At 45.3% G+C, this 16268-nt stretch overlaps 1 protein-coding gene and 5 non-coding genes across 6 annotated transcripts in view; 5 read left to right on the top strand and 1 right to left on the bottom strand.

Moving 5' to 3' along the window:
- LOC118371139 (NUAK family SNF1-like kinase 1) overlaps window positions 1–16268 on the bottom strand; it is an 85445-nt gene that overhangs the window by 13510 nt on the left and 55667 nt on the right. The window contains exon 4 of the mRNA XM_035756474.2: window positions 16160–16225. Within this exon, the coding sequence (XP_035612367.1) occupies window positions 16160–16225 (66 nt within the window). The remainder of the gene's footprint in view (window positions 1–16159; window positions 16226–16268) is intronic.
- trnag-gcc (transfer RNA glycine (anticodon GCC)) lies at window positions 9150–9220 on the top strand. The gene has a single exon. It is a non-coding gene; the product is annotated as a tRNA-Gly (tRNA).
- On the top strand, window positions 9558–9628 carry trnag-gcc (transfer RNA glycine (anticodon GCC)). Its single transcript has one exon. It is a non-coding gene; the product is annotated as a tRNA-Gly (tRNA).
- Window positions 9971–10041, top strand: trnag-gcc (transfer RNA glycine (anticodon GCC)). The gene has a single exon. It is a non-coding gene; the product is annotated as a tRNA-Gly (tRNA).
- trnag-gcc (transfer RNA glycine (anticodon GCC)) lies at window positions 10697–10767 on the top strand. The gene has a single exon. It is a non-coding gene; the product is annotated as a tRNA-Gly (tRNA).
- Window positions 15930–16000, top strand: trnag-gcc (transfer RNA glycine (anticodon GCC)). The gene has a single exon. It is a non-coding gene; the product is annotated as a tRNA-Gly (tRNA).

Raw genomic sequence — 16268 nt, 5'->3', positions numbered from 1 at the left:
GACATCAAATGAACTTCAACCATTCTCCTTTAATTAGAAGTATATAAAGTAAAGCTTCCCATCCATTGCATTAAGTGACGGCTCCACTTCTGGAAACCACACCGTTTGTAGTGACTTATCAAATTCAAAATGCTTTGATCTCTAAGAACTAGAACCACTAGTTCAAGGCTCTCCAAGCCTGTTCCTGGAGAGATACCCTCCTGTAGGTTTTCACTCCAAGCCTGTTCCTGGGGAGATACTCTCCTGTAGGTTTTCACTCCAAGCCTGTTCCCGGAGAGATACCCTCCTGTAGGTTTTCACTCCAAGCCTGTTCCCGGAGAGATACCCTCCTGTAGGTTTTCACTCCAAGCCTGTTCCCGGAGACATACCCTCCTGTAGGTTTTCACTCCAAGCCTGTTCCCGGAGAGATACCCTCCTGTAGGTTTTCACTCCAAGACTGTTCCCGGAGAGATACCCTCCTGTATGTTTTCACTCCAAGCCTGTTCCCGGAGAGATACCCTCCTGTAGGTTTTCACTCCAAGCCTGTTCCCGGAGAGATACCCTCCTGTAGGTTTTCACTCCAAGCCTGTTCCCGGAGAGATACCCTCCTGTAGGTTTTCACTCCAAGCCTGTTCCCGGAGAGATACCCTCCTGTAGGTTTTCACTCCAAGCCTGTTCCTGGAGAGATACTCTCCTGTAGGTTTTCACTCCAAGCCTGTTCCCGGAGAGATACCCTCCTGTAGGTTTTCACTCCAAGCCTGTTCCCGGAGAGATACCCTCCTGTAGGTTTTCACTCCAAGCCTGTTCCCGGAGAGATACCCTGCTGTAGGTTTTCACTCCAAGCCTGTTCCCGGAGAGATACCCTCCTGTAGGTTTTCACTCCAAGCCTGTTCCCGGAGAGATACCCTCCTGTAGGTTTTCACTCCAAGCCTGTTCCCGGAGAGATACCCTCCTGTAGGTTTTCACTCCAAGCCTGTTCCCGGAGAGATACCCTCCTGTAGGTTTTCACTCCAAGCTTGTTCCCAGAGAGATACCCTCCTGTATGTTTTCACTCCATGCCTGTTCCTGGAGAGATACTCTCCTGTAGGTTTTCACTCCAAGCCTGTTCCCGGAGAGATACCCTCCTGTAGGTTTTCACTCCAAGCCTGTTCCCGGAGAGATACCCTCCTGTAGGTTTTCACTCCAAGCCTGTTCCCGGAGAGATACCCTCCTGTAGGTTTTCACTCCAAGCCTGTTCCCGGAGAGATACCCTCCTGTAGGTTTTCACTCCAAGCCTGTTCCCGGAGAGATACCCTCCTGTAGGTTTTCACTCCAAGCCTGTTCCCGGAGAGATACCCTCCTGTAGGTTTTCACTCCAAGCCTGTTCCCGGAGAGATACCCTCCTGTAGGTTTTCACTCCAAGCTTGTTCCCAGAGAGATACCCTCCTGTATGTTTTCACTCCATGCCTGTTCCTGGAGAGATACTCTCCTGTAGGTTTTCACTCCATGCCTGTTCCTGGAGAGATACCCTCCTGTAGGTTTTCACTCCAAGCCTGTTCCCGGAGAGATACCCTCCTGTAGGTTTTCACTCCAAGCCTGTTTCACGGAGAGATACCCTCCTGTAGGTTTTCACTCCAAGCCTGTTCCCGGAGAGATACCCTCCTGTAGGTTTTCACTCCAAGCCTGTTCCCGGAGAGATACCCTCCTGTAGGTTTTCACTCCAAGCCTGTTCCCGGAGAGATACCCTCCTGTAGGTTTTCACTCCAAGCCTGTTCCCGGAGACATACCCTCCTGTAGGTTTTCACTCCAAGCCTGTTCCCGGAGAGATACCCTCCTGTAGGTTTTCACTCCAAGCCTGTTCCCGGAGAGATACCCTCCTGTAGGTTTTCACTCCAAGCCTGTTCCCGGAGAGATACCCTCCTGTAGGTTTTCACTCCAAGCCTGTTCCCGGAGAGATACCCTCCTGTAGGTTTTCACTCCAAGCCTGTTCCCGGAGAGATACCCTCCTGTAGGTTTTCACTCCAAGCCTGTTCCCGGAGAAATACCCTCCTGTAGGTTTTCACTCCAAGCCTGTTCCCGGAGAGATACCCTCCTGTAGGTTTTCACTCCAAGCCTGTTCCCGGAGAGATACCCTCCTGTAGGTTTTCACTCCAAGCCTGTTCCCGGAGAGATACCCTCCTGTAGGTTTTCACTCCAAGCCTGTTCCCGGAGAGATACCCTCCTGTAGGTTTTCACTCCAAGCCTGTTCCCGGAGAGATACCCTCCTGTAGGTTTTCACTCCAAGCCTGTTCCCGGAGAGATACCCTCCTGTAGGTTTTCACTCCAAGCCTGTTCCCGGAGAGATACCCTCCTGTAGGTTTTCACTCCAAGCCTGTTCCCGGAGAGATACCCTCCTGTAGGTTTTCACTCCAAGCTTGTTCCCAGAGAGATACCCTCCTGTATGTTTTCACTCCATGCCTGTTCCTGGAGAGATACTCTCCTGTAGGTTTTCACTCCAAGCCTGTTACCGGAGAGATACCCTCCTGTAGGTTTTCACTCCAAGCCTGTTCCCGGAGAGATACCCTCCTGTAGGTTTTCACTCCAAGCTTGTTCCCAGAGAGATACCCTCCTGTATGTTTTCACTCCATGCCTGTTCCTGGAGAGATACTCTCCTGTAGGTTTTCACTCCAAGCCTGTTACCGGAGAGATACCCTCCTGTAGGTTTTCACTCCAAGCCTGTAATGTAATGGGGGCCGAACCACCGGTCCAGTAAAAAGCCAGTAGAATCCCTATCTTGAGGAGCAGATTGTAGGACCTTCCACACAATTGTTTTTTAAACGATTTCTAAAAGTCCCAATTGGGCATTCCAAAAGGTAAAGGTAAAGTTGTTTTAATGTTCATTCAGAATGTTCTGTTGTCCTCCCACGGCAGGCACGCTCTGAAGGCTCCAATCCAGTGTTTGCAGTAGGCCTCTCCTGGGTCGTGTTGTACTGAGTTGAAGACAAATATTCTGTCAGCAGATGGCACTGTTGTGCTAAAGTGCCATAGAGCAAAATACAATTGATCTCAACCATAGGCCATATATCTTAAAAGTACCTTACTCTCTCCAAATATGATCGAACAAAATTGTACTGGAATGGAGATGTACTTAACTTTTGTGAAGGTTGCTCTGTCTCAACTGCTCTGTCTAAACTATGGAAGGAGCTGAGGTGGTGATTGAAGGAGCTGAGGTGGTGATTGAAGGGGCTGAGGTGGTGATTGAAGGGGCTGAGGTGGTGATTGAAGGGGCTGAGGTGGTGATTGAAGGGGCTGAGGTGGTGATTGAAGGGGCTGAGGTGGTGATTGAAGGGGCTGAGGTGGTGGTGGTGGTGGTTGAAGGAGCTGAGGTGGTGATTGAAGGGGCTGAGTGGTGATTGAAGGAGCTGAGGTGGTGATTGAAGGGGCTGAGTGGTGATTGAAGGGGCTGAGGTGGTGATTGAAGGGGCTGAGGTGGTGATTGAAGGGGCTGAGGTGGTGATTGAAGGGGCTGAGGTGGTGGTTGAAGGGGCTGAGGTGGTGGTTGAAGGGGCTGAGGTGGTGGTTGAAGGGGATGAGGTGGTGATTGAAGGGGCTGAGGTGGTGATTGAAGGGGCTGAGGTGGTGATTGAAGGGGCTGAGGTGGTGATTGAAGGGGCTGAGGTGGTGATTGAAGGGGCTGAGGTGGTGATTGAAGGGGCTGAGGTGGTGATTGAAGGGGCTGAGGTGGTGATTGAAGGGGCTGAGGTGGTGATTGAAGGGGCTGATGTGGTGATTGAAGGGGCTGATGTGGTGATTGAAGGGGCTGAGGTGGTGATTGAAGGGGCTGCGGTGGTGGTGGTTATTGAAGGGGCTGAGGTGGTGGTGGTGGTGGTTGAAGGAGCTGAGGTGGTGATTGAAGGGGCTGAGTGGTGATTGAAGGAGCTGAGGTGGTGATTGAAGGGGCTGAGTGGTGATTGAAGGGGCTGAGGTGGTGGTTGAAGGGGCTGAGGTGGTGATTGAAGGGGCTGAGGTGGTGATTGAAGGGGCTGAGGTGGTGATTGAAGGGGCTGAGGTGGTGGTTGAAGGGGCTGAGGTGGTGGTTGAAGGGGCTGAGGTGGTGGTTGAAGGGGATGAGGTGGTGATTGAAGGGGCTGAGGTGGTGATTGAAGGGGCTGAGGTGGTGATTGAAGGGGCTGAGGTGGTGATTGAAGGGGCTGAGGTGGTGATTGAAGGGGCTGAGGTGGTGATTGAAGGGGCTGAGGTGGTGGTGGTGGTTGAAGGAGCTGAGGTGGTGGTTGAAGGAGCTGAGGTGGTGGTTGAAGGAGATGAGGTGAGGTGGTGGTTGAAGGAGCTGAGGTGGTGGTTGAAGGAGCTGAGGTGGTGGTTGAAGGAGATGAGGTGAGGTGGTGGTTGAAGGAGCTGAGGTGGTGGTGGTGGTTGAAGGAGCTGAGGTGGTGGTGGTGATTGAAGGGGCTGAGGTGGTGGTGGTGGTGGTTGAAGGAACTGAGGTGGTGGTTGAAGGGGCTGAGGTGGTGGTTGAAGGGGCTGAGGTGGTGGTTGAAGGAGCTGAGGTGGTGGTTGAAGGAGCTGAGGTGGTGGTTGAAGGAGCTGAGGTGGTGGTTGAAGGGGCTGAGGTGGTGGTTGAAGGGGCTGAGGTGGTGGTTGAAGGGGCTGAGGTGGTGGTTGAAGGGGCTGAGGTGGTGGTTGAAGGGGCTGAGGTGGTGGTTGAAGGGGCTGAGGTGGTGGTTGAAGGAGCTGAGGTGGTGGTTGAAGGAGCTGAGGTGGTGGTTGAAGGAGCTGAGGTGGATGTGGTGGTGTTTGAAGGAGCTGAGGTGGTGGATGAAGGAGCTGAGGTGGAGGTGGAGGTGGTGGTGGTTGAAGGAGCTGAGGTGGTGGTGGTTGAAGGAGCTGAGGTGGTGGTGGTTGAACGGGCTGAGGTGGTGGTTGAATGGAGATGTACTTAACTTTTGTGGAGCTAAGGTAGCTACTGTAGCTAGCTGGTTAACGTTTTTATAGATTCTATAACTAGCTATATAATGGACAATTAATGTTAGCTAGCTATCTTGATTTCCATTTAATGTCAATGCCTGGCAGGCAGATCTAGCTAGCTAACGTTTTATATTATCTAGCTACTGTAGCTAGCTAATATTAATTTAAGGTTACCTGGCTATTAATGGCTGAAGTGCATCTCTTCTGTCCGTGACCAGCAGTCTGGTGCAATCACAGATGGTAGATTTGCAATTTTCGACTAAGTGTTAACTAGCTAGCTAATTTTACCTCAAAAGAACAGAAAGTTGAGCGAACGTGAAGACATACATGAGAGAATGTGCCGTTGGAGAATTAGACGGAGTCCTAATGACCTTTATGCAAATTAAGATCACTAGTGACTAAATATATTACTCATTGCATATGTATAGGTGAATCGCTGATTCCCAGGTTACAGATAGCATAAACAGACTGATTCCCAGGTTACAGATAGCATAAACAGACTGATTCCCAATTCAGAAACAGCCTAATGTATAAACACCATGACCCCTGCAGTCTCCTTGGTATTTAAACATGCATCTGATTTCCTCAGGGAGTGTGAGATTTCGATTCTGATGCAGTGATAAAAAGGCCAGCCCTTATTATGCACTTTCGGCAACCCTGAACTATACGTTTAAGGTACTTGCCTAACACCCCTTACCTTCTCATTAGTGGAACCTACAAGTCACCCCACTTGTGTCAACCAATCACAGTTCGCCAATCCCCGTGCACCTCACTGAATCCCGCACCTGTCTTCAGAGTGAGATCGTGGTCAGAAGAGAATGGGCTTGTTGGACTCTTTCTAATCAATCTGTTTGTGATCTGTGCTTAAAACCTGTTAGTGATCCCTTCGCGCGGCAATCCTTTTAGCGAGATCGATTTGACAACATCCAGTGAAATTGCAGAGCGCCAAATTCAAACTACAGAAATATCAATATTCAAGATTCACAAAAATATAAGTGTAAGACATCAAAATAAAGCTTAACTTCTTGTTAATCCAGCCGCAGTGTCAGATTTCAAAAAGTCTATACGGCGAAAGCAAACCATGCGATTATCTGAGGACAGCACCCCACCATACAAATGCATAACAATAATTTTCACTCAGGCAGGTGGCGACACAAAAGTCAGAAATTACGATATAATTCATGCCTTACTTTTGAAGATCTTCTTCTGTTGGCACTCCAAAATGTCCCAGAAACATCACAAATGGTCATTTTGTTCGACAATATCCTTCTTTATATCCCCAAAATGTCCATTTATTTGGTGCGTTTGATTCAGAAATACACCGGTTCCAAGTTTTAGAAACTTTAGAGTGTTTCCTATCCAAATCTACCAATTATATGCATATTCTAGCTTCTGGGCCTGAGTAACAGGCAGTTTACTTTGGGCACGCTTTTCATCCGGACGTGAAAATACTGTCCCCATCCCTAAGAAGTTTAAGTAAGTGTAAATACTGTCCGACATGTCTTTGCGTATTTAGTTGGGTGTTGCTTCGACAGTCGAGATATTTACCATGTTTGTTACGTTTATAGAGTCATTCCTTTTCCATGTGCGTCATGCTATTTCTAGCCAGCTAGCCTAGATGCTAGCAAGTTATGTTAGCTCATAATGCTGTGTACCACATGCCTTGTTTAAGATAGTAAATTCATATTATTCTGTTCATATTGTTAGGTTGTCATATTTTATTCTATTGTCTGGTAAGTTAATAGCTGTGTTTATGGACATTTAAAGGAATTTTAGGTAGCCCCCTGAACTGTTGGCATGTAGCTAATTTAGCCTGTGCCTTTCCTCGTGGTGCAGTTACTATTCCACGATGGCGTTGGTCACATGCAGTTGCACATGCGCAGACCGTAGTTACGCTGCAGTCTCTTTCAGTTGCTTGTCAGTCTACTACTATGTCATTAGATAGACACCTTTCTGTGTTTGCAAAATAGCCGCACAAGGGTGGAAAAAGATAATTTAAAAAAGCCTCAATTTACATGTTGCTTATGAATGCATTTCACACTACTTTTGGATTATAATTGTATTTTAAGGCTCGTATGAGTGTCCTGCTTAATATGTTTCTATCATCATCGCAAATCAACTAGATCATGTACATTATATAGTACTTTCATATGCTGTATCAAAAATATTTATTTTGCAAAGATCATAACCAAATATAATCTTAATGACTGTTCAAGCAAGAATCAAAACATCATTGTAAGCGTATGAGAAAAAAGTTATTTTGTTTAGAAGTAATAAAAACTTAAATCTAGGTATGTTGAAAGGGCGTACATGGTGATAACTTTCTTAATGCCGCCAAGTGTCAAGTGCATATGTGCGTGACGTCAGTGTGTTGTATTTTTAAAAATAATTTAACTAGGTAGGCTAGTTGAGAACAAGTTCTCATTGACAACTGCGACCTGGCCAAGATAAAGCAAAGCAGTGTGACACAAACAACAGAGTTACACATGGAATTAACAAGAGTACAGTCAATAACACACTAGAAAAAAAAGAAAGTCTATATACAGTGTGTGGGGAGTGTAAGGCGTGGGGAGGTAAGGCAATAAATAGGCCATAGTAGAAAGTAATTACAATTTAGCAAATTAACACTGGAGTGATATCTGTAAGGTAAGGGACAATAAAGTACATCTAATCTTACAGCCCAATTTGTAGCCTATGTTTTTACACTGAGCTATTATCCTGCCACTGTAGCAGTATTGTAATTGCTATTAGTAGGCCATCATTGTAAATAAGAATTTGTTCTTAACTGTCTTGCCTAGTTAAATAAAGGTCAAATAAAAACATGAGGAAAGGAGAATTCTACAGCGTAGGAACGAAATGTGCAGTGCATATTCTGCTGTCCTATTGCGCATGCAACTGTTTGCAGTCTTTGTTATAATATCCAAAACAGAAATGGCAATTTCACCTATTAATGATTCCAGCTTCAACCATTAGAGGAGAATATGCTAAACTTGCCTTGAATCAGTGTCTAAGGGAAACTTCCTCCCTTGTCTATCTCATGCATACCATACAGAATGGCATTTTCCACATTGGTCTGAATAATACCCACTGTGGTGAGGAAGTATGGAAGCTGCTGAGAGAAAAGTACGTAGTCTGTTTTCTTTAACTCTTAGCCAGTGTGTGTGACTTTTATTAAAACCCTCTGCTTTCCCAGATTTGCAGATTCCGTGTATTCCCTCGCGCTGTGTAACCATATAAGGGGAGTACCGGCCATAAAAGGAATGGAATGACTTCAGGGCTGGGTTATAGGAACTGACACCATGTCTTTAGGCTGGTTCTTAGCGCATGCCTTCACAATGCAGCACATTTCACAGCTTTGGCTTTCAGTCAACACAGAGTTATTTGATTGTGTTTTCCAGCTTGACAGCTAAATCTAACAATGAAAACTCTGGTGCAGCATACAAAGAACATGGTCCTTGTCAAATCAATGATCAATAAGTATTTGTCTCAAACATTAATCTGTAGTGATGGGCACCGATATGGAAATTCCATATCAGCTGCATTTTTTCATTTGATATCGATATAATATATGAATATATGAAACACTTTACTGTAGGCTACATATTGTTTATTCCAGTTGCAATAAAAATATGAAAAACATGGCAACTGTGTTCAGTTCAGTTTTTTGTCAACTTTCATATCTCTGTGAAGTCCAGTCAACTGGTTACCCAGTAGGCCAGGTGTGAATGTTCTTGGACTCTAAAACCTACCCAAACAGTTTGAATACAATGGGAAGCCCGTCTGCTGTTTATATCCAATCAGCAGGCAATTAACTATGCTATGATAAGAGCAGATGACAATGAGAGGGTTTTGCGCATGGAACAGTCATGTATGCTTGTTTACGTAATTAATATATATTAACAGGAAGGATGAACCATTATTACTATATGCCTTGCAACTGCATTTTCTCACTCATCCTCAATGGTTCAGAAAGAGGTCTAGGGAAGTGGAATTGAGTGTCTGACTTACTTGATTCCGATCACCCAGTCTACATCTTCCTTCTCCCACCCCTCCCTCTCTTTCACTTCCTTTCATAGCTTTATTGACATGAGAAACATGTGGTTACATTGCCATAGCAAGTGAAATAGATAATAAACAAAAGTGAAATAAACAAAAACAAATGAAGCTGACAGAACAAAATGCATGCTCCATTCAAAGTCAGCAGTCTAGAAAGTTACATCACCGAAGCATTGGTGGTTCAGTGGTAGAATTCTCGCCTGCCACGCGGGAGGCCCGGGTTCGATTCCCGGCCAATGCAGGGATATTTTTTGAAGTGTTGTTGAATATATTCTCGTAGAAGTAACAAGTACATGTATTTATTTACACATTTTTAAATAGCAGCTAATTATGGCTATAGCTCTGGAATCATTCTTTTAAGATCCCTCCGGTATCTCAAATAAGTTTATTTTCAAATCCATGTCGTAAACAGGCGGATGTCCACAATCAGACGTAATTCATACTACCTTTCAAAACAACTCCTTTACATTTTTCACAAACGCCTTCATCCCCATCTGTTCTATCCAGAACTTGACCAGTCATCCCCTTTCTGTTTTTCTATTATATGACGATTCAGAACGAAATATTTCTCCATCAAAGCATTGGTGGTTCAGTGGTAGAATTCTCGCCTGCCACGCGGGAGGCCCGGGTTCGATTCCCGGCCAATGCAAGGACATTTTTTGAAGTGTTGTTGGATATATTCACATTGAAGTAATAAGTACATGCATTTATTTACACATTTTTAAATAGCAGCTACATGTTACATGCTTCCTTATAAATTATCATATGGATTACATTTGAAACTCAAGTTAATTATGGCTATAGCTCTGGAATCATTATTTTTAAATCCCTCCGGTATATCTCAAATAAGTTTATTTTTCAAACCCATGTCGTAAACAGGCTGATGTCCACAATCAGGCATAAATCATACCACCTTTCAAAACAACTACGTTACATTTTTCACATGCCTTCATCCTCATCTGCTCCGTCCTCGAAATAGTGCTCTATCAAAGCATTGGTGGTTCAGTGGTAGAATTCTCGCCTGCCACGCGGGAGGCCAGGGTTCGATTCCCGGCCAATGCATGTATGTCTTTTTCAAAAGTATTTTAGTAGGTGTCCACATACTCACAGAAATAAGTGATTAAAATTTCAGTCCAACCGTGTTCCAATATATAAATAACTACCAATTATTTACAACACATGGCCAAATGTATGTGGACACCTGCTCATCGAACATCTCATAATCATAGGCATTAATACGGAGTTGGTCCCCCTTTGCTGATTTGAATTCAGATGGTTTACTAGTCACATGCAGCTGTGATTGGAGGGTAGAGTGAAAATCTTAGCCTTCATCATGCAGGTATTGTGTGTAGACTGATGAGGGGGAAAAACGGGTTAATCCTTTTTAGAATGAGGCTGTAATGTAAACAAATGTAGGAAAAGTTAAGCATTGTAGGATTTACTCCGAAATAAGTACTTTAAATTTCACCTGATTAACTTTTCTTTTGGATTGCATTTGTCAACAAGTGGATTATTGCTAAAATAATCATTATTTTAGATCGGTCTGGAATCTCAAATAAGTTTATTTGCACATCCGCGTTGCAAACAGGCTGTAAGTACTATTTTACTGCCTCTCAGTTAATGGTCCTTCGATCCGCATAGCAAAATACCAAATATTTCAACTTCTGGTTCACTTCATCTGTTATATCACTCCCGGGAAGAGCTTTGCTCCACTAAGGCATTGGTGGTTCAGTGGTAGAATTCTCGCCTGCCACGCGGGAGGCCCGGGTTCGATTCCCGGCCAATGCATGGTCTATCATTTTGGGGTCAATTTTGTCCCAATATATAAATAAGTACCATGTATTTGTTTACATACACTACATGTTCAAAAGTATGTGGACACCTACTCCTTGAAAATCTAATTCCATTATCAGGGTTGCAGGTGTCATTGAAGGGTACAGTGAAAATCTTAGGCTTCGAGCTTCAACATGCAGGGCTAGTGAAATAAAATAATAAATACAATATAGAAGTAGCACTATATACAGTGATGAATTAATAAATGCCCCTTGGGGTGGAGGCAGAGCAAAGACTAGAAGTCGACCGATTATTGGAGGACCAAAAAAAGCCGATACCGATTAATTGGCGATATATATATATATATATATATATATATATATATATATTTGTAATAATCACAATTGCAACAATACTGAATGAATAATGAACATTTTTATTTGAACTTAATATAATACATCAATAAAATCAATTTAGTCTCAAATAAATAATAAAACATGTTCAATTTGGTTTAAATAATGCAAAAAACACAGTGTTGGAGAAGAAAGTAAAAGTGCAATATGTGCCATGTAAAAAAGCTAACGAGTCTTTAATATTCCCCGTTAAGAAGTTTTAGGTTGTAGTTATTATAGGACTATTTCTCACTATACCATTTCTATTTCATAGACCTTTGACTAGTGCCAGCCTAATCTCGGGAGTTGGTAAGTCATAAACAGCGCTGTGCTTCAAGCATTGCGAAAAGCTGCTGGCAAATGGAGGAATGTACGGTTTGAATGAATGCTTACGAGCCTGCTGCTGCCTACCACCGCTCAGTCAGACTGCTCTGTGAAATATCAAATCATAGACTTAACTGAGACTGCTCTTCTCTGTATCACGGAGGCGCTCCGCACCGCTAAAGCTAACTCTCTCTCCTCTGCTCTCATCCTTCTAGACCTATCGGCTGCCTTCGATACTGTGAACCATCAGATCCTCCTCTCCACCCTCTCCGAGTTGGGCATCTCCGGCGCGGCCCACGCTTGGATTGCGTCCTACCTGACAGGTCGCTCCTACCAGGTGGCGTGGCGAGAATCTGTCTCCTCACCACGCGCTCTCACCACTGGTGTCCCCCAGGGCTCTGTTCTAGGCCCTCTCCTATTCTCGCTATACACCAAGTCACTTGGCTCTGTCATAACCTCACATGGTCTCTCCTATCATTGCTATGCAGACGACACACAATTAATCTTCTCCTTTCCCCCTTCTGATGACCAGGTGGCGAATCGCATCTCTGCATGTCTGGCAGACATATCAGTATGGATGACGGATCACCACCTCAATCTGAACCTCGGCAAGACGGAGCTGCTCTTCCTCCCGGGGAAGGACTGCCCGTTCCATGATCTCGCCATCACGGTTGACAACTCCATTGTGTCCTCCTCCCAGAGCGCTAAGAACCTTGGCGTGATCCTGGACAACACCCTGTCGTTCTCAACTAACATCAAGGCGGTGGCCCGTTCCTGTAGGTTCATGCTCTACAACATCCGCAGAGTACGACCCTGCCTCACACAGGAAGCGGCGCAGGTCCTAATCCAGGCACTTGTCATCTCCCGTCTGGACTACTGCAACTCGCTGTTGGCTGGGCTCCCTGCCTGTGCCATTAAACCCCTACAACTCATCCAGAACGCCGCAGCCCGTCTGGTGTTCAACCTTCCCAAGTTCTCTCACGTCACCCCGCTCCTCCGCTCTCTCCACTGGCTTCCAGTTGAAGCTCGCATCCGCTACAAGACCATGGTGCTTGCCTACGGAGCTGTGAGGGGAACGGCACCTCAGTACCTCCAGGCTCTGATCAGGCCCTACACCCAAACAAGGGCACTGCGTTCATCCACCTCTGGCCTGCTCGCCTCCCTACCACTGAGGAAGTACAGTTCCCGCTCAGCCCAGTCAAAACTGTTCGCTGCTCTGGCCCCCCAATGGTGGAACAAACTCCCTCACGACGCCAGGACAGCGGAGTCAATCACCACCTTCCGGAGACACCTGAAACCCCACCTCTTTAAGGAATACCTAGGATAGGATAAGTAATCCTCCTCACCCCCCCCTTTAAGATTTAGATGCACTATTGTAAAGTGACTATTCTACTGGATGCCATAAGGTGAATGCACCAATTTGTAAGTCGCTCTGGATAAGAGCGTCTGCTAAATGACTTAAATGTAATGTAAATGTAATTATAACATAATAAACACACAGAAATACGAGCCTCAGGTCATTATTATGGTCAAATCCAGAAACTATCATTTCGAAAACAAAACGTTTATTCTTTCAGTGAAATACGGAACCGTTCCGTATTTTATCAAACGGGTGGCATCCATAAGTCTAAATATTGCTGTTCATTGTACAACCTTCAATGTTATGCTATAATTATGTAAAATTCTGGCAAATTAATTACAGTTTTTGTTAGGAAGAAAGAAATGGTCTTCACACAGTTTGCAACGAGCCAGGCGAACCAAACTGCTGCATATACTCCGACTCTGCTTAGACATGAACGCAAGAGAAGTGACACAATTTCAGGCACCGCATTGATTATATGCAACGCAGGACTAGCTAGTTAAACTAGTAATATCATCAACCATGTGTAGTTTACTAGTGATTATGTTTTGATTGATTTGTTTTTTACAAGATGAGTTTAATGTTAGCTAGCAACTTACCATGGCTCCTCGCTGCCTGCACTCACGTAACAGGTGGTCAGCCTGCCACGCAGTCCCCTCATGGATTGCAATATAATCGGTGTCCAAAAATGCCTTTTACCAATTGTTATGAAAACTTGAAATCGGCCCGAATTAATCAGCCATTCCGATTAATCGGTCGACCTCTAGTAAAGACTGTTGAGGGGGTGGGGGGGGAATGACCAGAGGGAGCAGAAAAATTACCATTGAGGGGGTGGGGGGAATGACCACAGGGGGAGCAGCAGAATGACCATTGAGTGAAATAAAATCAAAAAAGTAATAATATACATATTAACAACTGCAACAGGGAGGAATGTCGTTGGGGTGGGGGCAGAGTAAACACTGTTAGGGGTGGAATGTCCATGGAGGAGTAGCAGGTAAGGTCAGTGAGAGTTAAAGGTGTGTGGGAATGTCCATGGGGTACGTAGGTAGCTGAATAGTGTTGGCTATTCAGCAGCCTGATGATCTGAAGGTTGAAAATATTTGCCAGTCTTTCAGTTTTTCCATGATGCTCCTGTACTGCCCGCGTCTGAGTGACTGAACCTGGGAGAACAGGGCATGGCTTGGGTGGCTGGTGTCCCTGGTGAATTTCCTGGCCTTCCTGCAACTCCTGGCGTTGTAGGTGTCCTGTAGGGCAGGCAGTGTGCACCCAATGGTGCATTCGGTTGCCCGTGTCACGTCTGAACTGTCTTGTTTGAATCCGGTGACTGAGGTGGCGTATTCATTGTGAATTCTGATTGGTCAGACCAACGCTATACAGACCTGATCACCGGAATTTCCCTCAAGTCTTTATTTGTAGGCGGGAAGAAGCAAGACGGAATCATGGTCAGATTTTCAGAAAGGAGGACGGGATATCCGTGTTTATACCCGTGTTGAAAAGGCGTGGAGCAGTGGTCAAGAGTAGAATTTATGCAAGTTGGACAGTTGATGTGTTGGTAATAATTTGGGAGCACGGTTCTCAAATTACTTTTGTTAAAGTCCTTGCAGCAATGAATGCTGCCTCAGGGAATTCAGTCTCCAGTTTGTTCAGGGTCCAATGAAAATCTTTGAGAGCTTTTTTGGTGTCAGCTTGGGGCGGGATGTACACAGCCATGGCGATAATCCCAGTAAACTCTCCCGGAAGGTAAAAGTCGGCGGAGCATAAAGTTCCTTGTATGTTTACCCCTTAGCACCATGAGTTAATGGTCATAAAGCAGAGCCCGCCACCCTTGCTCTTGCCAGAGAGCCCGCTTCCTATCCCCTCCAAAAAACTGTAAAACCCGCTGGTTGTATATAATCTGTCTGGATGTCAGAGGAAAGCCAAGTTTCAGAAAAACAGAGTATGTTGCAGGATCGGATGTCCCTCTGGAAAAAGATCCTCTCTCTGACTTACTCAAGTTTGTTCATTTATGATTGAACATTGGCGAGTAGTATGCTCAGTAATGGAGGATGGGTCGCCTGGCGTCTTAATCTTACTAAAACCGTAGATGTACTCTACGGTAGGACTCCCAAGCAGCTTGGCTCCTTGCAGAAGAGTCCATTGTTCTGCTGTCTCAGGGAATTCGGTGAGTATCTAGCGTTTCGTATTCCAAAAGTTCTACTTGAATGTATGTAGTAATGCATGAAACAAACGGATTGAGAAAATTAGATCTGCAACGTTTTATCGGAGCTCGAGGCGAGGCGCCCTCTGTCGGTGCCATAACAGCCTCCACTCTTCTGGGAAGGCATTCCTCTAGATGTGGGAACATTGCTGCAGGGACTTGCTTCCATTCATCCATAAGAGCATTAGTGATGTTTGGCAATTAGGCCTGGCATTAGGTGTTCCTCTTCATCACAAAGGTATCCGATGGAGTTGAGGTCAGGGCTCTGTGCAGACCAGTCAAGTTCTTCCACTCCCATCTTGACAAAACATTTCTGTATGGACCTCGCTTTGTGCATGGGGGCATTGTCATGCTGAAACAGGAAAGGGCCGGCTAAGGCACTGCATCGCAGTGCTAGAGGCATCACTACAGATCCGGGTTCGATACCGGGCTGTGTCGCAGCCGGCCGCTACCTGGAGACCCATGAGGCGGAGCACATACGGGAGTTGCAGCGATGGGACAAGACAAACTACCAATTGGGGAGAAAAAGGGGTTAAAAAAATAAAGAAGTTTTCCTTCAATGGAACTAAGGGGCCCAGCCCGAACCATGAAAAAGTGCCCTAGACCATTAATCCTTCTGCCATTCGGGAGGCCCGGGTTGATTCCCGGCCAATGTGTGGACTCTTTTGGGGTATAAGCAGGATCTCGCTACACACTTGAATTTAAACTCCTGAAAATACCCAGAAACACAAATCTAAGTGCATGAGCTATATCAACCTATTTTCAAACTACTTCTCTACATTTTTGTCCTATATGTTTCTTTAAACCCCTTCCAGTCTTTCTCTCCTATTTTCAACTCCTCCTTTCTGCTTCACGCCACCCCCACTGTGTTGTGAGCCCTGGAATAAATTATCATAGCAGCTCAGCATTGGTGGTTCAGTGGTAGAATTCTCGCCTGCCACGCGGGAGGCCCGGGTTCGATTCCCGGCCAATGCAGGCATATCCTTTTAAAATAACTACCCTTTACACTCACTGGATGACAGGCACAAGGTCTGCACCGTAAGCGGGAAAATCTGTAGAATCACATTTTCAATATACCAATAGGAGGGTTTGATTTTAACCAATTAATTTTTAAAATTCTTTGTGTGTTCTCACCTTGACGTTCAGGTCCTGGTCTAGTAGAATGTTCTCCAGCTTCAGATCTCGATGGACCACGCCATTCTGAAGGAGACGGAAAGAGACAATCAAGTAAAGTACCACTATT

This window comes from Oncorhynchus keta, chromosome 27 (genome assembly GCF_023373465.1).
Source record: "Oncorhynchus keta strain PuntledgeMale-10-30-2019 chromosome 27, Oket_V2, whole genome shotgun sequence".
NCBI classification, from domain to species: Eukaryota; Metazoa; Chordata; class Actinopteri; order Salmoniformes; family Salmonidae; genus Oncorhynchus; species Oncorhynchus keta.
Note: the sequence above shows the minus strand (reverse complement) of the source record. Positions and strands in the feature narration are given on the sequence as shown.